The 27,907-nt window shown below is 31.9% G+C and overlaps 1 protein-coding gene across 2 annotated transcripts in view; it reads left to right on the top strand.

Annotated features, from left to right (window-relative positions):
* LOC143248485 (ATP-binding cassette sub-family A member 2-like) overlaps positions 1 to 27,907 on the top strand; it is a 149,733-nt gene that overhangs the window by 36,288 nt on the left and 85,538 nt on the right. For both annotated transcript variants that reach the window (XM_076496892.1, XM_076496893.1), the window contains 9 exons: positions 3,457 to 3,585; positions 7,444 to 7,702; positions 9,095 to 9,267; positions 13,378 to 13,481; positions 17,336 to 17,450; positions 18,624 to 18,814; positions 20,573 to 20,723; positions 22,473 to 22,677; positions 25,704 to 25,877. In XM_076496892.1, coding sequence (XP_076353007.1) covers positions 3,457 to 3,585; positions 7,444 to 7,702; positions 9,095 to 9,267; positions 13,378 to 13,481; positions 17,336 to 17,450; positions 18,624 to 18,814; positions 20,573 to 20,723; positions 22,473 to 22,677; positions 25,704 to 25,877 — 1,501 coding nt within the window. The remainder of the gene's footprint in view (positions 1 to 3,456; positions 3,586 to 7,443; positions 7,703 to 9,094; positions 9,268 to 13,377; positions 13,482 to 17,335; positions 17,451 to 18,623; positions 18,815 to 20,572; positions 20,724 to 22,472; positions 22,678 to 25,703; positions 25,878 to 27,907) is intronic.

A 27,907-nucleotide genomic window follows, 5' to 3' on the forward strand; every position in this document is an offset into this window, starting at 1 on the left:
CCTAAAAGTTGCTTCAGCAGCTGCTGTTAGCTAGGGATTAACTTTCAATACACTGACATCATGTACAGAGGAAGTTTGAAGACATCCACTTGTACCACAGCAAACTAGAGTAAAACATCAACCCATATTTTTAATTAAATCTGCTGTGTTCAATTGACATTTATTGTGTAGTTTAATTTCACTGTGAAAATAAGTTGAATGAAATTATTTGGAACTGAAGAAGTTTCTGTAGATTACATAGGTTCTTCAAATAAAATATCTTATTCATGATGACGAGGAACCCACTTGAAGTAGGTGTACATATAGTACACACCTGATATTGGTATAGAAAATGTGTTTTAAAAGTGCAAAGTAAATAAAGTTTCAACCTCTTGTCATCGTGAGGTTTAGAATGACATTTGAAAAAGTGACTGTTATCAGTTGTGTTGTATGGAATTGAAGTAATGATGTAGGTGTAAGATTGAAGGGGACATTGTAAATATTTAAAGTAGTTAACATTGAAGAATAATCAGTACATATATAAAACTGTTTTTTGGTGCTGGTTTAATGTTGCTTTAAGTTCTTATATCATAAAAGTTACTATAATTTTTAATTTATTTACTTTTTTTTTTTACTCAATATGTCAGTGTTTTTTGTGGTTGTACTGTAGTTATTTGAGATACAATATTCAAAAGTACGGGAGGGAGATTTTCGTGTTCATTGAAACTGGTTTTCATTTTTTTGCTTCTTTCTCCCATATAGAAATCATGGCACTTATTCCATTGTATTTTGTATATCATGTTTATCAGAGTAGTTTTTACATAGTATAAATTTTGTACCCTTGTTTTGAATGAATTTATTATTAACTGGAATGTTATGTTTGGTTATGAGTTTTTCCAAATGTAAATTATTTCATCACTGATAGCTGGAATGTACTTTATGTAGCATTGTGCTTTTAGTTGTTTTATTATCTTTTGGATTGTATTATTGGTTATGGTTTCTGTGATAAAGTTCCATAGTATGTTTCAGATTTTAAATTATGTTCACCAATGGATAATTAAAGGCTTTTACTAATATTTCTAAGTAGTATAAATATTTACTGTGTTGTTGGGTTTAAGATTCTGTGTCTAACTTGTTGTAGTAAATATGAAAAAAATAAACACCATTTACTTCAGATGTTTATAACTAGTTAAATATATGTACAGCAAATTCTTTACACTATACCTGATTATAGGCATATCATAAACACTAGATAATTCCATTATTATTATTATTAAAAAATCCACTTAGGTCTATTCAGTTGCTTTTTAATTTAAATTGATAAATTGAACTATTTTCTTCTATTACTATCACCAAACTATTTGAGCATTGTTCACTTATGTTTTGTTGAGATATCACAGTTATATCCTGTACTTCTGAAATCATGTTCTATTTTTTTGTATTTAGCCCTACTTTGAAAATAGGTAGATAATTAAAAGTCCACACAGACAAGTTCAATTACTTTAGAATCTTTTTGCTGAAATACACTATTCTTTTTAACTCTTTCTAAGCTCCTAGTCTTGCTGTAGTATGTATCAACCATTAGTCCTTCCTTCTGTGTCTGAATGTCTCTTTTATGTGACTTTACATTGCTTCTTGTCTGCTCTGTCTTTGTCTCATGCAACTTGTATGTTTATAACTGTTAATCATCTGCTTGCTATATCCTAGACATCAGTAATTTTCACACAGTGCATAATTTTAGCATAGGTTATTTACAAATACCATATACGACTCTTAATAATTTATGTAACTAAATTTTTAATATCAACATCTGTTAGTTACAAATATCATATACGACTCTTAATAATTTATGTAACTAAATTTCTGGTATCAACATCAGTTAGTTACAAATACCATATATGACTCTTACTACCTTATGTAACTAAATCTCTGGTATCATTTATTTTCAATATTCACTCAAAATAAATCAATTAATAATATTTACACTAAACAGTCTTTTTATATCATGACAACATGCTTGGAAATAATTTGGAAATTTCGTAAATGAAAATGATTTGTAAAGTTTGTGGCTTTCTGAACCTAATCTGGAATCTCAGCTTGATTGTCTTTAATTTTAATGTAAAAAATTAAATAAATAACTTTTTTTATTGAATAACTTTCAAATGTGAAGTTTTGTAATGTGTGGTAAAATAACAAGTATATTTTCTCTGATTATTATGATTTAATGATCTAGTTTTTTTCTTTAGGAAAAATTCACCTTTGAGACATGAGAGATTTGAAATATAGAAAGGGTTGACTTAAAGGTTGATGCAGGCTTTGGTAGCCCATGTTGATCATTTAATTATTTAAACAGTAAAGCCATAACTTTACTTCATCTGAGAACAATACATTTCTTAGTTATCCATGTGTATAGTGTCATTTTTTTTAGATGGTAAATTCAGTAGTCATACAAGTTACTGTTTCCTTTATTGATATTTTATCTAAGTTCAACTTCAAGAGGTGGGCACAAGTCAGAAGAGTGATTGAAGAATTAAGAAATGTTATATTCCCCTCCTGTTTTCCTGCACATTAAATTTTTTTATGCACTGATTATTGTATTATAAGAAAGTATCTTGCAACATTTTTTGTAATGCTTCATGTAAAGAAACTAAAACAATATTTATATAATATAGGTGTAATTATAATTTCTAGATGGATTTACATTTTGTTTTTTTATATAAATAAAATTTATTTCTGTTTTATTTTCTTTGATTTATTGCAAAGTTATCTGAGGGCTTTATATATTAGCTATTCCTAATTGTTAAGCAATATACCAGCTAGTCAATAACACCCACTGTCAACTCGATCATCAGTGTTTGTTACCCCATGATCTGAAAATATGGGAGTGAGTTTTCTTTTTCCTCCATTTATTGAGATGTAAATGAAAACTTCATCCCCAGTGTATAGCACACTAACCATTGGGATGAGTTCTGCTCCAATAAAAATTTTAAACCATAAAGTAAAATAATTTTGGTAAAATCCAATTTCTTCTGTGAACTTTCAGTTAAGTTTCAGGTACAAGATGACATTATAGAAAGCTGGAAATAACTCAAAATTTAGCTGCATTAGAATTTTTAATTGTGATTGTACAGATATTCTTTGTAAATAATGTGACTGTAGTTTCTATTGTAAAGAAATTACTTAGGGTAAACTTCTATGCAGAAAAAAATATACATCTCAGAAGATAAATGACACCTATAAAACTTATCAAAATGTATATAACTTCACATAAATATTATTTTATTTAAATACATAAATGTGTGTACTAAGTTTTCAATTGTAAGGGTATTAGATTAAGATAAATGACACCCATAAAACTCATCAAAATGTATATAACTTCACCTAAAAATTATTTTATTTAAATACATAAATGTGTGTACTACGTTTTCAATTGTAAGGGTGTTAGATTAATTACTTTTTTAATTTTTTTATTTTTAGGCAAATGAAACTTTTGAGCTACTTGATAGTGTCACTCAGTATGCCCGTAAGATGCTGAATGTGTCTGAAGAAATCAGGGCTTACCTGGCAGAAAATAGTACAGTGGAGTCATTAAACATCTTAAAAGAGGTTGTTATTGATATTTGTTTTTGAATTTTATGAGAATTTCAAGATACATTAACACCTTGACATAAAATATATATACCTTATATTGCAGCAAATAAGTTGACTCATGCTATAAATCCACCCCTAAATGTAAGCTAAACAGTCCTCATCATCATCATACAGTCTACCCCTCAAAACTATACATTAATCAGTGATGTCGAGAAACCCACTTGTTGAGAAATATATATGCAAAATCGGCTCATTTGGGTTGAGAAAATATTTTACGTAGAAGAGCGAACAACATTTCGACCTTCTTCGGTCATCGTCAGGTTCACAAAGAAAGAGGTAACTGACCGGAAGCTGACCACATGTTTGAAAGGGGTTGTGTAACTGAGTGTCGGAATGTAGAGGGCGGTATTAGATGTTTGAATATACAATTTTATTTTATTTTATTATATTAATATAGGTATAAAGGCGTTCCTTTATATTGGTTTATTTTGGGTTTAAGTTGTTGTATAAGTAAGGCTTCTTTAATTTTGCATTTGTTTATGTTTGTTTCTTTATTTAGTATTTGAGTGTTTTCTATGGTTATGTTGTGTTTATTTGACTTGCAGTGTTCGAAAACGTGTGAAGGTGACTTTTTATCACATTGTATTTTGTAAATAATGTTGGTGTGGTGTTTGTCAGTGTAGTTTTTACATAGTATAGACCTCAGTTTTGTGCCTGGTTTTTGAATAAATTTGGTATTAACTGGAATGTCATATTTTGTTACTAGTTTTTGCCAAATGTTGGTTATTTGTTTGCTAATGTCAGGAATATATGGCATACAGCAGTATATGGTTTCGTGATTTTTTGATTCGTGGGATATATTTACTTTAGTTGGTTGATTTTGCTTTCTGTCTAGGTGTGTGCGTATAATGTTTTCTACGGTTTGTGGAGGAAACTTATTGATGTTGATGAAGTATTGTTTTATTTTGTCTAATTCATCGTCAATTTTATCTTTGTGAACCTGATGATGACTAAAGAAGGTCGAAACGTTGTTCACTCTTCTATGTAAAATATTTTCTCAACCCAAACGAGTCGTTTTTGCATATATAAAACTATACATTATACATTACACGTGCATTTTCAGTGAAAAGTTTCATCCATACAATTAATTTCACGGAACTGAAAACACCATTAAAATCCATCAAATTCCTCATTTACAGAATATGGGTTGCAGAGAAGATCCTTGAATTCACTTTGAATTATGTACTTGTTGTTAATGTTGCTTTCCTGAATATCGTTGTTGAGCAGGCATTATTTCTAGTTGTATGACCAAGTTGTGTTGCGTCATGAAACCACATCTGATGAACACTAAAGGAAAAAAAATATATTTCTCTTCTTGGCTCATGCCTTCACTTGCAGCATAAACTGATTTCTTATAACAATTACACCAGACTTACAACTTTTGTCAACCCATTTCACAAGGTTTCTTTCCAGTTCACACCAGAAACTAGTTTTTTTTTTTGTCCCCAAGCAACACATTTCGTTTTCTGTTGACTTTGAATTTTCCATTTATGTTTTCATCAACCATGGATGAATTTTCCATGTGTGTTTTCACCAACTGTGTATGAACGAATTTTGCACATGTGTTTTCACCAACAGTACACAAAGTTTCTGAATATGACAAATTCCATACTCACTGCACAGTTTTGTTATTTTGGAAAAATTCATTATTTGAATCTTCATATTTCATGCATATTGGAAGCAGTTCAACATTCAGCTGTTGAATATATCACATAAATGACAATTAGAGTACACATTAAAACCTGTATGAGGTTAATTTCTAGAATTTAAAAACAAAGGCTCTCTCTGAGGAGTGTCATTTGGCATGTCTGAATAGACAGATTCATTCAATCTCAAGGCTTCACTAATAATTGAGAATTTTTGTACATTTTTGGTATAAGTTAAATCTCCTTTTTTAAAATAATATTCATTAACAAAAATATCCTTGTATACTGTGATACAGAAATATGTGATGATAAAAGTACTTAACATACGCGATGTTCAGTATGAATCATTGATTTAAATACTTGTATGATGTGATTGAGCACTAGTTTGTACATAATTGATAAATATGTTTTTATATTGTAACTGTGTACTGAAGGTGGTGATTAAATACTGCATTATGATTAGAATGTTTTGTACATTCAGATGTTATTATTAAAGTAAATCTATTTCTCTATGAATATTTGAAATCAATAATGAGTTGTGATTGTACATTTACAGCTCAACATGTAACATTAATCAGTACTTTACTGTTTTAGATGTACATATAAATATTTATGTGATCTTAACAACTTTAAAATGCATTTACTTCATACTCACCAGATGAGATAAAGCTTAACCAGAAAAACAATTTTCATAAAGACTAAAATCTTGAAAGATAGAAACAAGAGAAGGAATAAATAAGAAATCCAACAGTTTCTGTAATTTTAAAACTAAATTCTTTTTCTTAAATGATAAAAAAATGAACATCATAAATTGGATTTGCAATATTAATGAGGATTGTTGTGCTTTTTTTGTTTAAACTTATTTTAGTGTATGCAATTTCTACATATTTAATGACACTTAATAGAGAGTTGTGATTTGGAGGTGTAAATACAGTTTATAAGAACATTCCAGGTCCTTAGCTGCATCTTGAATGATTTCTCCTAATGTTAATTGATATATTAGTTCCTGATACTGCAGCTTTCCCTGTAGAAATGTTTTGCAAAAGATGTGATCAAGCTATGATCATACATATCTCAAGCCTCTCGAGACCTTAGTTGTATGTAGATATTGATATACCAAATAAAATTTAACAAATCAAATGCACTGAAATTCATGGGTATGTAATTAAGAGATTTTATAGACATTTCAGAGAAGAGAACAGCATGAAATCTAGTTTAGTGGTTCATGGTACATAGATATACTGCTGTGCATTTACATATTACTTGATACATATGTTGCTTTTTGTTTTCCTTTCCACATAATATAGAAACATTCATCTTATGTAACTGATTTCACTTGACTCTCCTTCCAAATCACTCTATTAATATTTGCTTCACTCTGTATTTTATGAAGTTTAGTTTCATATCATACAATAAATTTCTGGTTATTGTAAAACCCACTAAAAATATTTTTACATTCTCTCTATCATTTTGAAAATTTATCTTATCATCAAAAGCAAATCATCCTTTTCATGTATAAGATCCTGTTCATTATTGTAAGAATCCTCCATGTCTTAAAAGCAAAATATTTATCGTACGTAGTCTTTGTGATACCCATGTTTCTAGCAAGTAGCAACCAATTTATGACTTATTTGTTATAATAATATCATTGTGCACATTTTATTTTGATTTATGCAACATTACAATTTCCTTCTAGTAGTTTTTTTTTTCATGATACTTGTAGCCAGAGTCCAACATAAAGCAAGATGTTCTTTAGGTCTTCATATGGATGTGCTGGATCTACTTTGCAAATAGTAAGCTATGAGTGTTTGGTACATTTCATGATTTTGTCATTTTACTGTATGAAATTATTTTGTTTACAGCTGTGACATACTTCTCCAACCATAATTAACAATGATGGGATTACACAACAATTCACTGTGAATCAAATACACAGATGCTAGACATAGGCATGTCATGGCATTACTGCTGTGATAACATTAAAATATGCAGATCATTCTTATAACATGATGTTTATCTTTTATAACAAACATCTTGTATATTTAGTTTTATTTTAAAATAATTCTTGGATGTACAGAAAGTCTTTTATCTCTTTCATTATTTTTTAATTTGTTACAGTAAAGCATTCAAAACATTTCTAATGATATATTTGCTCTTTTCTTCAAAGATTCGACAGAATTTGAGACACATTATTTCTATCTTGAATGTGACAAATCCAGAAGCTTTGGACTTTGCTAATGATTCAATAGTGTCAGATAAAAAAGACCTCCTAGCCCAGTTAGACATAATAGACAATGCTGCCTGCAGTTGGATTTCTTTGATGTCTGGAATCAGTTTGAACATTTTCAAGGGTTTTAAAGATGAAGCAGATTTGTTGTTGTACTTCAAAGAAAAAGCCTACTTTGACAATGTCACTGTCTTAGCAAGTAAGAATGGTTGTTAATATAAGTTAGGCAATTAATACTTTCACACACAGTTCTTATTTAACCCTATCAGTGTTTCCAATTTTAAACCCCTCCTGTACATGTTTACTGAGTTACAATCAAACTTTAATCAAACCACTTTAATATGAATGTGTTTTAATGAGAGTACTATTACTGAGTATAACTCAGTTTTATATTATCTAAGTTTTATTCCGTTATTTTAAAATGAAATATTTAAAACTGCAGCATTTGCTGTCATGTGATCAGCTTACAGTTTCAAGTCTAAACTTTACCAGCTATTATATATGATACTGTGAGAATGTCAGCATTCAGGGTCAACTTGAAGTTCCATCTGTCTTTCAATAGTGTCTGGAAATTTGCAAGGATTTTTTATTTAGGTTTTACCCTATAATATCTCTAAGCTTGATTGATATTAGCCATGCCCACTTGAAAAGTCAAAGCTGTGTTGCTAGGTGACAGTTGGAGGTTGAATTATATACTTACAACCAATAAAAAGAGGATATTTCATACTATTAAGTTAGAGGCTGAAGAAACCTCTACCAGTGTGTGGATTTTGGCATAAGATAGAAAAGAAGTTTAGTCCATTGTTTCTTGAGCATTTGGCAAGTGTTTCTCACCTTATATGTATTAGTTTGCTAAACAGTTAATTGCATTTAGGTTTTATGTTTGTATTTTAATTAGTTATGGAGTGTTCATATTTATAAATACATATTAGAATATTTTAAGATTGTATATATTTAACTTGATGTAGTTTGACTTGTGTAAATGTCTAAGCAAGATGGTGTCATTCATGTGTGTAAGTATCAGTGAAAGAGTTTGTGGATAACTATTACAACCACATGGTCACATTTTGCATTTCACTGTACACTGATAATATGCAGAGTTAGATATATAAAACATAAATATTTAATTTACAAACATTTGATATTTATATATATAGTTCTAGAGATTATGCAAATGAAATGTGGAAACTAAGATGATAGTGTTTTTATACTCAAAATGAAAATAACATTGCCTGTGAACTATTCTGATTCTGAGTGAATATAACTACATAAAGATCATTTTATTATAAATAGTAGAAAAAATCAAACTTGTCTTATTTTTCTAAAACTACATAATCGTAGAATCATGCAAAGTTATCATCAACCAGTTACATTCTAAGTAGGTATATAACTTCTATATAAAAATAAAAGTTGGTCACAGTCATAAGGATAAACAGAATTAATGAATCTGTTTATAAAAAGACTTGTTTTTTAAGTTTCAGTAGTAAATAGTTTTGTGTTTGACTATTTATTTTGTAGTGATTTACCTGAATGACCTGGTCTATTAGCCATAGTGATAGTTCATAAAATAATAATAAGGTTTTCCCTGTAGGTGTTATATTTGAAATGAAAAAAGATGGCTCTCTTCCTAACCACATGATCTACAGAATCAGACAGAATGCATCTTTCACTCCAACTACAAACCTAGTGCGAAACCGTTTCTGGTTTCCTGGTCCAAGGAATTGGGGTTATGGATACTACCAGTTTGGATTTGTGTGGATACAGGTCAACAATTTCATTTTTTTTTATGAAGTGTTGGTTATTTAAACTGCATAAGTATATCTACAGTACTGTGCAAAATTGTTAAGATGAGTATATTTTATCTTTTGTTTCCATGTTACAGGACTAATTCTTCCATGCTGTTATAGAATGTAAATTTCGACACTATGGTAATGCTTCAGTGATCCCTGTTGGCAATTGAATGAGCTAGGAATTAGAATTCTTTAGAATCCCTATTTACTTGTACCAAGGGCATGTCATAAAGATTCTGCTTGAATGAAAATTTAGGGTCTGAAATAACTGTCATGGTATATAGGAAGAAGCTACCATATGATACCGGTATATGTTAGAAGAACTCATTTTAGTAGCCCTCCACAAATACATCTTCATACAAACAGCATTTAACACTTTGTATGAAGTTTTGTTGTCACACCATGCCCCAAAAATTCTGAAGAATTGTTAGTAGAGCAGAGAGTTCACATAAAAGCTATGTGATACTAGTTGGACTCTGACAAATTGCTGCAGTCTTGAAATGCTTCCCATACACTTACTTCAAGTACACCCTATATCATGAGACCAGGAAAAGAAGGGGCAGATCGCCTAAACTCAGCAATACTGATTTTAAGTATCTTTTTTTCATACAGCCATTGGAACAAAAAGAAGACTGCCACAGATCTCAAGCATAAGATAAATAGCAATATGACAGAAAAGTGTCCAGATCTGTAGTATCAAGAAGACTTGGAGAGAATTGAATATTTGATGATGTAGCAGTTAAAAAAACCTTTACTTTGATCTACAAATATTAACAAGAGACTGAAATTTGCTAAAAAGTGTAAAAACTGAACTGTTGATCATTGGTGGGTGAATCCAAGTTTGAAATATTTGGTTCAAAGCATAGGCTGTATGTCCAGCTGAAGACAGATGAAAGATACCTCAATGCATGACATCTATCATGAAGTATGGGAGAGGCAGTGTGATGGTTTGACGGTGTTTTTCTGTGGAGGTAACAGATGATATTTGCAAAATAGATGGAATAATGGACCAGCACAAGTGCCATCAAATACTGATTCGTCATGGTATGCACAGTGGTTTGCATGTTATAGGTAAGGGATTCTACTACCAAGAAGATAATGACCCCAAACACTCATCCAACCTATGCAAAAATTACTTAATGAAGAAGGAAACTACTGGAGTCATTCAAATGATATAATATCCCCCAGAGAGCCCTAATCTCAACCCAATTGAGCAGATCTGGAATTTAATAGATCAAAAATTGACAAAACAAAAGCTACATCCAAAGAAACTTTATGGGACTGTATTAAAGATATTTGGTGCAAAATCCCAAATGACATTTTGATTAAATATGTTACAATAAAGTCTCAAAGACTGTTTGTAATTATTAAAACAAAAGGGAAATGCACAAAACATTAACTGTTTCTTGAACTCAAGCACTTCCACTGAGTTTCTGTTGTGCTATACATGAAGGTTAATAACATTTTGATGTTTCATCTGTGATTTATTTCCCATTGTTTTTTGAATGTAGCCTGAAATCTAATTTTAACTTTGTCCTAACACTTTTTCACAGTACTGTACGGTCTAGTGATGATCCATTATTATTAAGGACTGAAAATATAAAGATTTCTAGGTAATATCATTAGATAGCTTATATTATACTCCACATTTGTATGTGAGTACAGTGTATCATCAGATTGCTTATATTCTACTCCACATTTGTGTGTGAGTACAGTATATCATCAGATTGCTTACATCATACTCCACATTTGTGTGCGAGTACAGTATATCATCAGATTGCTTATATTCTACTCCACATTTGTGTGCGAGTACAGTATATCATCAGATTGCTTATATTCTACTCCACATTTGTGTGTGAGTACAGTATATCATCAGATTGCTTATATTCTACTCCACATTTGTGTGTGCTTACATCATACTCCACATTTGTGTGTGAGTACAGTATATCATCAGATTGCTTACATCATACTCCACATTTGTGTGTGAGTACAGTATATCATCAGATTGCTTATATTCTACTCCACATTTGTGTGCGAGTACAGTATATCATCAGATTGCTTACATCATACTTCACATTTGTGTGTGAGTACAGTATATCATCAGATTGCTTATATTCTACTCCACATTTGTGTGCAAGTACAGTATATCATCAGATTGCTTACATCATACTCCACGTTTGTGTGTGAGTACAGTATATCATCAGATTGCTTATATTCTACTCCACATTTGTGTGCAAGTACAGTATATCATCAGATTGCTTACATCATACTCCACGTTTGTGTGCGAGTACAGTATATCATCAGATTGCTTATATTCTACTCCACATTTGTGTGCGAGTACAGTATATCATCAGATTGCTTACATCATACTTCACATTTGTGTGTGAGTACAGTATATCATCAGATTGCTTATATTCTACTCCACATTTGTGTGCAAGTACAGTATATCATCAGATTGCTTACATCATACTCCACGTTTGTGTGCGAGTACAGTATATCATCAGATTGCTTACATCATACTCCACATTTGTGTGCGAGTACAGTATATCATCAGATTGCTTACATCATACTCCACATTTGTGTGCGAGTACAGTATATCATCAGATTGCTTACATCATACTCCACATTTGTGTGTGAGTACAGTAATTTATTTTATTTTACTTAAGAGGAAACATTATAATCACAATAATTATTTCTATATGGATCACGGTTGAAAATAATTAACAAAACTGCATGAAAGTTGAGACAAGCTTAATAAATAGTATCAAGTTTCAACTTTAAATATTTATTTTATTTTTTCAGAGAACATATAACATTTGATTTTTTTAAAAGTTGATTAGAAATTTCCAGTTTAAGTACCTAGTCAATTTCAACTTGATTGTTTCATTAACACAGTTTTTTGACTTCATTTTGTTGTTTGCACAAATCTCCATTTTCAAGTGAAAATCACAAAATATAAGGTAACAAGTATTGATTGATAACTAAGACCTGGCTACTTAAAATGTAGTGAGGCCTTGCGACAATATTCTTTGCCAAGATCAACTGATGTCAAATAAATATACTTTATTTTAAACAGATAGACATTTTATTTTTATTTTTTAGTTGTTTGATCATATACAATAAACTTAACATCATATGTCATTACTTGTTAAAAATAAATTACTTGAAGAAAATTGCCATAACTTCTAAACAAACGTAATTTAACGGAAAACCATCTTCAGAAGTGAAAAGTGTGTCAGATGACTGATCAAGTAACTGAAACAACTTCTCAAGCCTAGAGTTTGTTTGTAAATCTTCTTTCTTTTGTTTTTTTAGTACATCTATTCTCTTTAAATAATAAATTACTTCATAAACAATTTTATTCACTTTACATTGACATAAATAGTTTATAATCTGCCCTTTCCATTTATATTCAAACTTTGCTTGTAGGTATTTCAAAAGTATTCTTTGTTAATAATTGTTCCCCCTTTTTTGACAATCTCACAGTATATGATGTGACTAAAGTACCATATTAATAAATTGAGAAGGAAAGTCACAAGAGAAACAGGGCTGGGGTGATTATTTCTCTCAAGGTATGATAGCTTCTTAGCATAAAAGGACTTGTGCTTTAGGATGGTTTTTAAAAATTGTAAGAAAATAAATCTTTGTGAATTACTCACAAATGAGACAACTCAAAGCTGTGAGGAAGCATTTTCTTTGTGAATCATGCTAAATAAATGTTATGACAAAATATTCATTATAAAATAATTTTGAGTAAACAGTAGTTGAAATATGATAAGCATTACTGTATTTTGAAACTAATTACACAGATCTTCACTTGAAAGGGGTTAGAGATACAGAAAAGGCTAGTATGTACATCTAGTATTTGATTTAATTCAAACATAGTTTTCTTAAAATTCAACAGTTTTTCAGTGACGTGATCTTGAGTGTTTCCTAATTTTTTAATATAAAATTTTGCAAAGGCATGCTAGAAACTGGATGTTGAGTTGTTACTTATTGTTATATTTTTGCATAGTAACATCATATACCAAGAATAGGGACAGTTGTATAATATCTAAATGATGACTGCTTGTATTTATTAAAGGACATTCTGGAACGGGCTATGATAAACTTGTATGTGGGACAAGAAATCACAGAACCTGGCAGTTACATTCATGAATTTCCATATCCATGTTTCATACAAGATCAGTAAGTGAACTTGTCGGATTATCTCGGTGTTAAATATGTATATTTTATTTATCTGTAGTGTTTATTTCATAAGCCTTGTTACATCTAAAATATATATAGCAAGTTACAAAATTTATTTATAAATAAGCTGAGCTGCTATGTCCAGGTTATGAACTTACAAAAATGTGGGAGTGGATTTTATGATAAATAACACAAAAATCCTATTTTTCATGGAGTTTTTATAACATAACATATTATTACAGTATTCATTATTACTTATGAAATGCTATTTATAAACTTACAACACAGTGTGCACTATCTGATGGTCATGGTGACTTTGTAGGAAGTGGTAGCAGTCAAAGTACTGGCAGTAATGGTGCTTTCTGTTGCCCTTGTTGTTGTTGTCATGGTAGGTATTTTGATTTAGAATCAGAGATGGTCAGAAATGCAGATGTCTTTTTGCCCCTCTGTTGATTGATTAATTTTATGTCAATGTTGGATTTAATCAGAGTTGTTTTTAAGGGACTGTCTGGGAATAGATGCAGTTGATTTGTCATCACAGGAAAAATCACAGAGTAGGTTGTAAAGGTTCATTCAGTTGTTCACATGATGCATCTCATTCAGCACTCTACAGTTTGGCTTGTACATGAAGCAGCAGAGATCCAGAGCACGCACGCTCCATCCACAAAGAGGACTTTGCATTCTACCTGAAAAGGGCCAAACAGAAACTTTTATTTATAAAATTAGACAGTTTCCATAACTATACATTGTGAATAGATTTGATTCTGTAAAAAAAGCTTTCAACATTCAGTTCTTAATGTCCTTCTGCAGTGTATTAAATAATTGATTTATTGATGGTCATTTGTCACAAACATATGTTGCAGGCTGAAACTGAAAGTCAGTATAACTTGAGAAATGGTTACTAATGTTAGCTTATGGTGCTGTTGTAGTAGAAACTTCAGCTGAACTTGTGTTTTACTGCAATGGTGGTGGCCACTTTTTCATTGCATTCCTAAAAAGACAGTGCTCAGATCATACGCTGAGATGTATATGAAAACGTTTGTATGCCCTCCCTCTACAGTGTATATATGTTATGTTATACAAAGTTTAATAAAATAATATTCTGTAAGGTTGTGATCAAAAGTGCTCAGTAATAGAAGTGAGGGTTTATATCTCCCTTCCTCATTAATATACCTCTCTTCCACACTAACATCCCACAAAGTTTGGTTGAGTAGTCAGATAATGGACAACCAGTCATACATATTTTGTGCTTTATATTTATAGATGGTATGTTTATATTGTCCATGTCGTACCATGTTTTTCATACAAACATGCACGCATGAATATGCACACTAACTGGACCATAAAAATTAAAAACAAAATTCTTAATATAAAACTAAGTACATACAGTTAAACAAATATAATATTTGATAATTAATAAAGAAATTAAATTTGGTTTTTCTCTACAAGTTTTACATAACATTTCATGATGATAGGACACAGTCACTCTGAATGTTTCTAAAAAAGCTAGCTGAAAACTATTTTTTTTCATTTTACATTTAGTAAGTTTCAAATAAGGTTTTGAAGAATAATGTGTCAGTCAAATTATAGTGCATTGAACCAACAATTTAAACTTCATTTATAAAAACATATAGAATATTGAATCTTTTTTTTTTTGGCAGAATTAGCAAAACATAGCTCAATTGATGTAATCTCTAGGCTGTTATTAATATTTAATAACATGTCAAATTGATATTAATATATATGACATTTGTTATTTAACTGTGCATCTCATCATGCAGTTTCTTTAATTAATTATTCTGATAGATGGCACTTTACTTAGCCCAACCCACAGTAATTTCCTTAATTGTGTCTTTACATGTTGCAGTCTATATTAGCATTCTGTAGTTGAGGTTTCTTGCACATTTTTTAGATTGAGAACATAATATGACATGTGACTACTTGGGTTATAATTGTATATAAAGTCAGTTTGTTTTCCTGTCAATTTAATTGATTTTATGTCTTAGTTTATGTTTAAAAATGTCTTTGTTCTATATCTCTTCTACCATTTTTCTGTTTAATCATTTGTTTTAATGACACCTAATTACTGTACCCAAACTTGTCACGTACACCAGCTAACCACTAAGATGCCCACTGCACCCAAACTTGTCACATACACCAGCTAACCACTAAGATGCCCACTGCACCCAAACTTGTCACGTACACCAGCTAACCACTAAGATGCCCACTGCACCCAAACTTGTCACGTACACCAGCTAACCACTAAGATGCCCACTGCACCCAAACTTGTCACGTACACCAGCTAACCACTAAGATGCCCACTGCACCCAAACTTGTCACGTACACCAGCTAACCACTAAGATGCCCACTGCACCCAAACTTGTCACGCATACCAGCTAACCACTAAGATGCCCACTGCACCCAAACTAGTCACGCGTGCCCAGCTAACCACTAAGGTGCCCACTGCACCTAAACTAGTCACGTACACCAGCTAACCACTAAGGTGCCCACTGCACCTAAACTAGTCACGCATACCAGCTAACCACTGGGATGCCCACTGCACCCAAACTTGTCACGCATAACCAGCTAACCACTGAGATGCCCACTGCACCCAAACTTGTCACGCACACCAGAACCACTGAGATGCCCACTGCACCCAAACTTGTCACGTACACCAGCTAACCACTGAGATGCCCACTGCATCCAAACTTGTCACGTACACCAGCTAACCACTGAGATGCCCACTGCACCCAAACTTGTCACGTACACCAGCTAACCACTGAGGTGCCCACTGCACCCAAACTAGTCACGTACACCAGCTAACCACTAAGGTGCCCACTGCACCTAAACTAGTCACGTACACCAGCTAACCACTAAGGTGCCCACTGCACCTAAACTAGTCACGTACACCAGCTAACCACTGAGATGCCCACTGCACCCAAACTTGTCACGTACACCAGCTAACCACTGAGATGCCCACTGCACCCAAACTTGTCACGTACACCAGCTAACCACTGAGATGCCCACTGCACCCAAACTTGTCACGTACACCAGCTAACCACTGAGATGCCCACTGCACCCAAACTTGTCACATACACCAGCTAACCTCTGAGATGCCCACTGCACCCAAACTTGTCACATACACCAGCTAACCCCTGAGATGCTTACTGCACCCAAACTTACCACATACACCACAGTTACTAATGTTTTCTGAAAGTTAGTCAGTCACTGATAAAATTTGAGTATAAACAGATGTATACTGTTACCAGTTAAAACATTTTGTGGGATAAACACATTGGGTTTTTTCATGTTACAATTTGAAATTCTTTTAGAATGAAATATTGGGGAATTTTAATTTTTGTTGTTGTTGCTGGTACAAGGATGGTCACACTTGCCAACCTCATATGATTATGGGAAAGAAAATAACAGATAAAAAGTTTTACTGAAAACAACACTTAAATTTAGTTAGAAGGTTTTAGAGACTATACAGATGTTTTTCTTCAGATGAAGAGTATTATTAATCTTATTGTGAAAATAACTTTGCATGTGGATCAGTCTGATGCTTTAACTCCTTATGTTTGCAGAAAATGTTTTAATGTAAATACTCCATTCATATTTTTGATTGTTTGTCTACAAATGACTCTTAATAATTACTGAAAGCTTGCAAAATTTTGTGAAGATACACAAAACATGTTAGAAGTTGTAGTATAAAAACTGTAATGGTCAAGTAGGGGTCAAGAAATTGGTTGATTCAACCAAGCAAAAGAGAATTCAATATTTTATTTGAGGTTTTAGTTGTTTCTAGGGCTTTAAGTATCATATCATGTTGGCTGATAATGTTTCTTTTTCATTAGATTTCTCTTCATGATTGAACATGTAATGCCATTCTGTTTAATCATCTCTTGGGTGTATTCTGTTGCCATGCTCGTACAAAATATTGTCTATGAAAAAGAGAAGAGATTAAAAGAGGTGGGTTTAGGTTTTTTATTTTATTTTTAAACACATTGTAATTCTGAACACCTATATTATCCATTATTACCAACATAAACATTTCATTATCAGTATTTTACTTACTGTGTATGACAGAATAAATTTCATGTGTAAATAAAAATTGTTTTGTTTTTAACAATGCTGCATAGTGAAATATCTGGGCTCAGCCCACCACAGGCATTCAAACCTGATTTATAATGTTACAAGACTCAGGTTTACTGCGATGCAAATGTATAGAATAAAATATGTTTGGAATACTAGAGTTTCTGAAGCAAGAATTATAATTAAATTAAAATGTTATGTCAGATTTTGTAAATGTAAAACATGCACAGTGTATGGAAAAAAAACTTAATATTGAAATGTTCAATTTTTTTTTTAAGTCAGTATTTGTACCCTGTTGGGCTATATAAGTTTGGAAGCTTACAAATGTTAAACACTGTAGTTTGATTTCCTCTGGAGGACAGTGTGTGTATAGCCCATTTGATATAAAAATTTTATTTCACACAATAAAGTAAATTTTAAAGCAAAAGATAAAAAGTGAAAAACTATGAATTGTTTTTGTTGCTGTAATGAACTTTTCAGAAACTGTAAATCAGTTTACGTTAGGGGAGTACATAGTGTTCTTGTCGTGGAAGAGAATGTGCTATAGTCTCTTAGTGGGTATGAAACACATTCTCTTGTCCATAACTCTTTTCTTATAAATTTATGTCAGTCAGTTAGGTATCAGACTGTAGATTGCAATTCAAATGGTTACCAATGATCTACAAAGTTTTGTAACCAAATGCTTATGTTATGTAAAATAATAGTATAATTACTGTCATGGATACGTTTGTGGTGACGAACTTGTTTAGGTTAAATGTATTGTTATAAACTAGTGTAATATGTAATGTCTTTTATGTATTCACCTTGCACAAAGACAAGGAAGAAAATTAACTTATAGGTTCATTTTAAAGTGTTCTCTGGTACTTTTCCACAGTAGTCTTGTAAAGAAAAGTGTTTAGTTTTTCTCAAGATGATAATTTGTACAAACACTTAGTAAACAAGGAAGAAAATATAAATCTGTATTCATATTAATTAACAAGAAAAAAACACAAAATATATGTAAACATAGATTTATGCTTGTAAATTTTGTATTGGTGATCCTTTATTCAGGTTATGAAGACAATGGGTTTGAACAATGCAGTCCATTGGCTGGCCTGGTTTATAACAAGTTTCTTACAGATGAGTGTTACAGTCATAATTCTCACCATAATACTGAAATGTGGACGTGTCCTAACATATTCAAACCCCTTTCTCATCTTTTTAACATTGGAGATATTTGTAATTGCAAACATTATGTTTTCGTAAGTACACTTCCTTCATAGCCTTGTTAAAAAAACAAAAATGTTATGTGTCTGTGAATTTCCTTCTCTTTGTTTAACTTGTTTTGGTTGTAAAATTTTATCATAACTGTTATATATGTACTGTTAATATTTCATGCTTTCTGGAATTTTCATTTTTAAACAAGGATTTGTTATAACCTCATTTATTCTATATTTCAATGTATTTAGTCATATTACAGAGATGCCAACCATTACGATTTTGGTGTATACATTATGACTGTACGCTCATACAGACAAATATTACAACTTGTTGCAATTCCCAAATTATTATATATCATATAGGCCTATACTATAAAGTGATAAATTGCTCCCCCAGGGCTTGAAAGGAGTGAAAAGAAAATTTCTAGTGAGTTACAAATAAATTTTGATAATAAATAAAAGACAGTCCAAATGGCTACTTGCAATAATCATGTTTGTGCTTGAAATAATAAAAAATATTTGTATCTCTGACGTCTACCAATAGTTTGAGTATGGTGCTTCTCCATACTGGGTACGTGGAGGAATTCATAGTTATGTCATCAGTGCTCGTGTAGATGGGTATTTCTCATTTTCTAAGCGGCATAGAAACACCAATGCGATCGTTCACAAGATGGAAAAAAGAGGCCTCATTCACTAGATTGTCTTGTTTTTGGCAAATCTAAAAGGACTAAAACTGTGAATCAAAAATTTAGGAAAGAGTATAGTGCAAAATATCCAGTCATTGCATCAAAAGTCGGTAACAGTCATGCGTTTTGTGCAGTTTGTCACATCGATTTTTCTGTGGCACATGGTGGGATAAACGATTGTTCCAGACATACAAAATCAGCATCTCACCATCAAAAGGCTGAGGCGAAGACAAAAAGATACTGAGTATGTTTGTTACTCTGAACTAAATAAAAGACATAATTTCAAAAGAATTTTTTAAATTTGTTTATTAAATACACAAAACACAGTCATAAATGAGCAATCTATAGCAGTAATAAATAATAAGTTATAATAATATAATAATAAACAGCTTAGAGACATTGGTCAGGCCTAGTAGCTGCAAACAATAAAGAGCTCTGTCTACTTTCATTATGCTCAGTCATTTGAAATAGTTGGCATCTCTATCTCTGATATTATACTAATGAAACTTAGTAAAATATTTTTAGTTTGTTTTGTCATGAATATTAAATTTTCTGTCACAGATAACTGTTTTTTTCAAATTCACATAGGTGTTAAATAAACAAAAAGAGATTGTAATTCAGTATTGTAATGCTGTGTTAATAAATACTGGAATAATTCAGTATTGTAATGCTGTGTTAATAAGTGTTGGAATAAATCATTCAAAGGAAGAAATTTAAAACACATTAAGAAAAATAAGAAATGAACAAGTATGGAATATATGTTCACAAAACTCACCATTTTTTGTTTGAGATATGAGTTACAAGTTTACTTAGAGCTAGAAATACAATGGCTTAAGTTCATGTTAGAAGCTACAATAGTTTTCTGTGGATATATAAATTTGTATTTATTGCTTTACTGTATACCCACTACACTTCACGCTGCATATCACCAATTCAGTAAAATATTTTAATTATTAAAATGTGTTAGTGCAATAAATATAATTCTAGATAACCACATGTATTTCTGTAATGATACAAATAAATAGTATAGGTGTTTAAATGAAGAAAACAGTAAGTATGTTGAACTTTCACTGTTGTATCTGATGGTATATCTAATAGTGTTAATCTTCACCAGGTTTTTTGTGAGTGTGCTGTACTCTAAAGCCAAACTAGCAGCAGCCTGTGCTGGTATTATCTATCTCTTGACCTACGTCCCTTATATGTACATAGCAGTTCGGGAAGAAGCCGCTCATGTACATGTTCCAGCATGGATTAAGAGTTTGGCAGTACGTATAGACTTGATCCTTAAACATTAAGTAATATAATGTTCAAAATATCATGGAAAAACACATACAGGTAATGAAGTCATTCTATTGTTTGCCAAGACAATCGAGTTTTATAGGGCATGTCATGAAAAGAAGAGAGATTGAAAACATCCTTATGACAGGAAAAACACCAGAAAACAAAAGTAGTGAAAGACAGACAGATGCCGCTATCAACAGTTCCCAAGGGACTAGGAATTATATTTATTAAAATTATAATGGTAGCAGGAGATAAGGATCAGAAAAAGACCATGTTCACCAATGTTCTAAATGGACGTGGTACCTAGAGAGAGAGAGAGGGAATATAAGCTTGATTTACGTAGAGAGCTACTTCATTCTGACATATTTTAAAACTCTGCTTAATCAGACTAAATCTAATATTCATATACATAAATAACTGGAAGATTCGAAGTGCTGTGCAATTAGTTTTGTAACTTTGATTTAAACATGGTAAATTGTGAATTATTGGTTTTGTACTTAAACTTGTTCAGTTGCCTTGTTACATACAAATTGCAAAAAATGATAATGGAGATATTTTTATTATATATTTAATTTCACAAACATAGAATATATTTCAGATAGAAAACAGTAAATTGAATCTGATTATGGTTGTGTTAAATCCAGTTCTTTCACTTAGGTAAAAACAAAATTGAAATACAGTCTTACTCAGTTTTAATTTATGTGAATATGTTTCTTGATAAATACAATAAACTTTATAATAAAAAGAATATTGTACAAATTAATCTTTGCAATTGAAATCTAAAGTTAACATATCTCATGAAAATGAATGACAGGTTGAAGAATTGTCAATTTTTTATTCTTTTAAATATATGACATTTTAAGCTAGCACTCTTTGTCAGATTGTCCAGTTTACAACAAAGGTGCATGGTTGTTGGTTTAGATCTTTCTGTGCTTGACCATCTCAATGGTGTTTTCTTAATGTCTATAAACTAAATCTATTATCAGTATGTGGTGTTTTAAGGATTTCTGATCTTGTAAAGTAGAGGTAATTCTTCATAATTTCTTTATTTTGAAGTTATTTCATTACCCTTTGAGTAAAGGTTACTAAATATCTATTGTAAGCTGAAATTTGTTTGATCACAGTTTTTTGTTGACTGTTGCTGTGATTTGGCTTAGCATTAGAAAAGCATTATTTAACTCTTAAGAAAAAGTTTGATGAGACTTTACACCCTTTGAACTTTTGCAGATCTTTTTCTAAGATACTGTCTTGTAGTTTATATACATTTTTTTATGGTTACAAATATTTCATTTCTTTCAACCTGCAGTATTATTGATTTAACAAGTTTTATTTCATAATTAGAATGGTCAGATGAACTCATTGAGCAGGTCAATCTGCAGAGTGAATGGCCTTGGATTTATGATGGAATTCTACAGTTCTAGTTATGAGTGCCTTTCAAAAGTGACTACATTGAATCCCATTATTAAATGTAAATAGTCTTTGGGATGGTGGGCAGTCTGTCTTCCTTCTTGTTAGAACTTCTATGCTAAGGATGGATATACTTGAGTCCTCAAGGTAAATATTCTGGCTATTTAGTCCATGTGCAAAAGTTCCATTAAGGCTGAAAATTTTGCAGCTAAAAGTCTCTCCTGTTTCTTGAGACCATGTTTCTGACAATAACTTGGTGTTCAGTTTACACTTGGGTGTATATAATCTAAGATAATAATTGAATTGTCAACCTTCTGTCTCTGTAGAGTCTCCTCTCAACCACAGCATTTGGACTAGGGGCCAAGTATTTTGCCTTCTATGAAGAAATTGGTGTTGGTGTGCAGTGGAGTAACATGGCTGTGTCTCCTATGGAAGATGATGACTTCAGCCTATGGAATGTTGTCATTATGATGTTGATGGATACATTTATCTATGCTGTTCTTGTGTGGTACATTGAAAATGTCCATCCAGGTAAGTGTTTCATTCCATCAAACAGGTAAAACCTTTTCTTTGTTCTTAGATTGACCATATTTTCAAAATGTAATTTTAGTGCACTAAAAGTTATTTTTTGAAAGGTCTTCATTTTCTACATGCAATGTGTCAATTTTTGTTAATGATAATACTTTTAATCAAAGTTTATTTTGTCACAGATGGCCAGATGGTTAATGCTTGACTCAAGTCTAAGGATTATCGGTTGAAATTCCCTTCCCTTCAAATACAGTCATGTGAAAAAGTTAGAACACCTTATGGAAGCCTGTGTATTTTTGTAACATTTTTGGATATATAGATATTTAATCTCAATATTTAAAATACCGAGAGATTATAGGAATATAACTAAACAATTAAAACTGATGAAAAGACACTTCAAGATCTTCTGTAAGTGTAATTCTACAAAAATGCATATTCTAACTGAGGAAAAAGTTAGGATACCCCCACATTTATTCCCACTTAAAATGGCTCAACTCACACACAGGTGTATCACACCAGGTGCACATGATTAGAAGATTGTTACTCAGCATTTTGAATGAGGCTTGCCCTATTTACACCTCAGACATTTAGTTTGGTGTGCTCCTGACTGTTGAAGTGAGAGTGAGTATCATGGTGTGAACAAACAAGCTGTCTGAGGCCTTCAGAAAGAAAATTGTAGCAGCTTATTCCTGGTAAGGGATTTAAAAAGATCCCAAAAAATTTTGAAATTGCCCATTCTACTGTCCAGAAAATAGTCAACAAGTAGAGGTCTTTCAGAACAATTGCTAACATGCTCATGTCTGGTCATCCAAGCAAGTTCACCCTGAGAGCAGACCGCAAGATGCTAAAAGGGGTCTCCAAACATCCTAACATGCCATCAAGGGACTTACAGCAGGCTCTGGCTACTGTTGATGTGAAAGTGTATGCCTCTATAATCTGAAAGAGACTGCACAAGTTTAACTTGCATGGGAGGTGTGCAAGGAGGAAAGCTCTGCTCTCTAAGAGAAACATCAAGGCCAGACTGAAGTTTGCCAGAGAGAATGTAGACAAAGACCAGGACTTCTGGAATAATGTTCTTTGGACAGATGAGTCCAAAATTGAATTATTTGGACACCAGAACAGAGGACATGTTTGGTGTAAGCCAAATACAGCATTCCAGGAAAAGAACCTCATACCACCTGTGAAGCATGGAGGTGGAAGTGTCATAGTTTGGGGCTGCTTTGCTGCAGCAGGACCTGGACAGCTCACAATCATAGAATCCACCATGAATTCTACTGTGTATCAGAGGGTGCTTGAGGATCATGTGAGACCACCTGGACCCTGCAACATGACAATGACATACCAGTAAATCCACCAAGGACTGGCTGAAAACTAAGAAATGGAGAGTCCTGGAATGGTCGAGTCAAAGCCCAGATCTTAATCCCATTGAGATGCTGTGGGGTGACTTGAAATGGGCTGTACATGCAAGAAACCCCTCAAACATCTCACAGCTGAAAGAATTCTGCATTGAGGAGTTGGGCAAACTTTTTTCAGACTGATGTCAGAGACTGGTAGATGGCTACAAGAAGCATCTCACTGCAGTTATTTCAGAAGATCTTGAAAAGTATTCAGTTTTAATTGTTCAGTTATATTCCTATAATCTCTCAGTATTGTTGAAATTGAGATTAAATATCTGTATATCCAAAAATGTTACAAAAATACACATGCTTTCATAGGGTGTCCTAACTTTTTCACATGACTGTATGTTTGCACTTTCATTTCTGAGGGTGTTATAATGTTCCAGTTAGTCCCACTATTTATTGATAATAGAGTTTGTAGTGGGTATTGATGACAAACAAACATTCATGTGACAGACAATGAAAAATTTGTACTTGTATTTGTATTCTGTCATCAAAAATATTCACATTGGATTTATTCCTTATACATAAGTAGTTTTTAATTGTTATTTTCACTTTGTAGTCTTCATGGATCTAACATCTTGGTCTAATTACTGAGAATGTATACAAGTGATTAAGTTATATTCTGAAGATGGCTGGTATGGGTATTAAAAATAAACTAAAGAACAACATTTTGACCTTAGGCCATCTTCAAGTTAACAAAGAGTGGATTAACTTCTGTTGGGTTTCTCATCATCATGGTATTTCTATTGTTTATTTGTAACTGAAACAGTTTCTTGTAATCTTGTTTTTGATATTTTAGGTAAATACTCCAATCTGAAAAAGTTGTTGCTATTTTTATCATACAATTGTAGCTGGTATGATAATACTCAGTTTTATCTGTACTGAAAATGTACACACACACACACACACACACACACACACACACACACACACACCTACTTGTGTATGCATGTACACTTTATCTCAATGGATGTAAGTAATTTGGCATTGTTTATATGTCAGAAGACATTTTGTATACAACAAAATATTAAAAATATCTCAAGTTTTTGAAAAGGTCTACTCATAGACTAACATTAAAAGTTTATTTATTGATAGTATTAAGTACATTGAAATTTAGACCTAACTAACTTAAAGCAAAAAATGTATTTAAGTTATAGCATTAATTTATCTATTTATAAAATATATCCATATTTAATAAAGACTTAACTAATATTAGGCCTCAGACAATTGGACTTGTAAATTTTGATGTATGCAATTAAAATTATTTTGTATTATTAGAGAAGTTGTATTTAAGGAATTACTGGTGCAATAAAGATACTAATTTGACTGCAAATCATTTGCAGGTTTGTCAGTGTTAAAATGTTTTCTAGTTTTAAATAACCACAGATTACTTGCCATATTAGATTAAATTTGAGCATACAAATAAAAAATTTAGTTGTCACAAAACTATAAGTAATTGCTTAAACCTTTTAGCAGAAGTCAAACTAATCTAAAATAAATATGTGAAAAAATAATATTGCAAATACAAGAGCAAAAAAGAAACAAAACAAAATCTACTTTTGAACTTGCTCAAGTGTAAAAATTGCACTTGCTTTAATTTTTTTTTTTCAATTTCTTCTACAAAAATAGGGGCTTATGGTTTACCAAAACCTTGGTATTTCCCCTTCACTAAAAGCTATTGGCTGGGTTTTCCAAAACATGATGCTGAGTGTAGTGCATTATCAGACTGCTGGAAAACAATAAAACAGAGGAACTGTATGTTGGCAACAGAAGACCAGGCATGTGCAATGGATACCAGAGTTTGTAAGTAGACAAAGAATTAAGTGATGGTTGATCATGTCTTAAGAACTCATTTTTGGAAGTTCAGTGACAATATGTATGCTGTTACTGAGTAAGAGATGTAGCTGTTTACATTTAGCTTGAGAGGGTTGTGTATGGTTAGCTTGCTAGACTATGCATTCCATGGGCCATGCATTATAAGAGTGATTGTCAAATCTCATTTTTCAAATGATAGTAGCCAAAGAATTGGTTGTGAGTACTGTTGACTAGTTGTCTTACCTTTAGCTTAAAATTATTGATGACCAGAACAGATATCCTTGTGAAACTTTATGCAAGTATCCAAAACGACAACAAAAACAAAAATGGATGGAGTACAAGACCATATAGTGGTGAATGTCAGGTTAATGTGTAGTGTGATATTTAATATTTTGTTAGTATGTAGTAATATCATTGTCTGTAGAAGTAACATTTATAATATTCACAAAGTGACTTATCTCTGATATTTAAAATCAGACTATTGAAAATACATTTTAGTGATGTAGTAGTTGCAAGCATAATTATCTTTGATATAATTTTTTTTCAAAAACATTGGTAATAAGAATACATTAAAAATGCTACTGATCCATATTAATATGTAAAACCTACAAATATTCATTGCTTTTGTTTTGTTTTTGTTAGATTTCAAAGATGTTATTGGAAGAAAGAATGTATAATTTTTTGCTTTAGTTTGTGTTTTCTTTGCCTAAAATTATAGACATAGTAACTGGGCAATTGGAAATGTTTTGCATGAATTTCATTCTTTAAATAAGCTTTTAATATCATTCCTTGTAAGCAGTCTGAAATTTTAGTTGGAATATGCTTCACACTTTCAGTTGTGTACAAAATTACTGAGGTTGAGTACATTATATTAACATGATTGTGGAACCTCAACATGTCATTACAGTTCATGTTGAGTACATTATATAAACATGATTGTGGAACCTCAACATGTCATTACAGTTCATGTTGAGTACATTATATTAACATGATTGTGGAACCTCACCATGTCATTATAGTTCAAGTTGATATTGAGTACATTAACATGACTGTTATTGAGGTTGATTACATTATATAAACATGATTGTGGAACCTCAACATGTTGTTACAGTTTATTTTGAGGTTTTTACACTATATTAACATGATTGTGGAGCCTCAACATGTCATTACAGTTCATGTTGAGTACATTATATTAACATGATTGTGGAACCTCACTATGTCGTTACAGTTTATTTTGAGGTTTTTACACTATATTAACATGATTGTGGAGCCTCAACATGTCGTTACAGTTTATTTTGAGGTTTTTACACTATATTAACATGATTGTGGAGCCTCAACATGTCATTATAGTTCATGTTGAGTACATTATATTAACATGATTGTGGAACCTCACCATGTTGTTACAGTTTGTGTTGAGGTTGAGTACATTATATTAACATGATTGTGGAACCTCACCATGTTGTTACAGTTTGTGTTGAGGTTGAGTACATTATATTAACATGATTGTGGAACCTCACCATGTTGTTACGGTTTGTGTTGAGGTTGAGTACATTATATTAACATGATTGTGGAACCTCACCATGTTGTTACGGTTTGTGTTGAGGTTGAGTACATCATATTAACATGATTGTGGAACCTCACCATGTTGTTACGGTTTGTGTTGAGGTTGAGTACATTATATTAACATGACTGTGGAGCCTCACCATGTCATTATAGTTTTTGTTGAGTACATTATATAAACATGACTGTGGAGCCTCACCATGTCATTATAGTTCTTGTTGAGTACATAAAATTAACATGCATCTGAATCTTCACCATGCCATTACAGTCCATGTTGAGGTTAAGTACATTATATTAACATGATTGTGGGGCTTCACCATGTCATCAGATCTGGTCATGCTCAATCTGATTACTGTACATCTTTAAAATAGCTCAACACTTTTTCAATTGACAAAATTATAAACTGTCATGTCCAAAGAACATCCTTTCCTCCCCACTGCTTTTGATAATCCATCTAG

Source organism: Tachypleus tridentatus, chromosome 4 (genome assembly GCF_004210375.1).
Source record: "Tachypleus tridentatus isolate NWPU-2018 chromosome 4, ASM421037v1, whole genome shotgun sequence".
Lineage (NCBI taxonomy): Eukaryota > Metazoa > Arthropoda > Merostomata > Xiphosura > Limulidae > Tachypleus > Tachypleus tridentatus.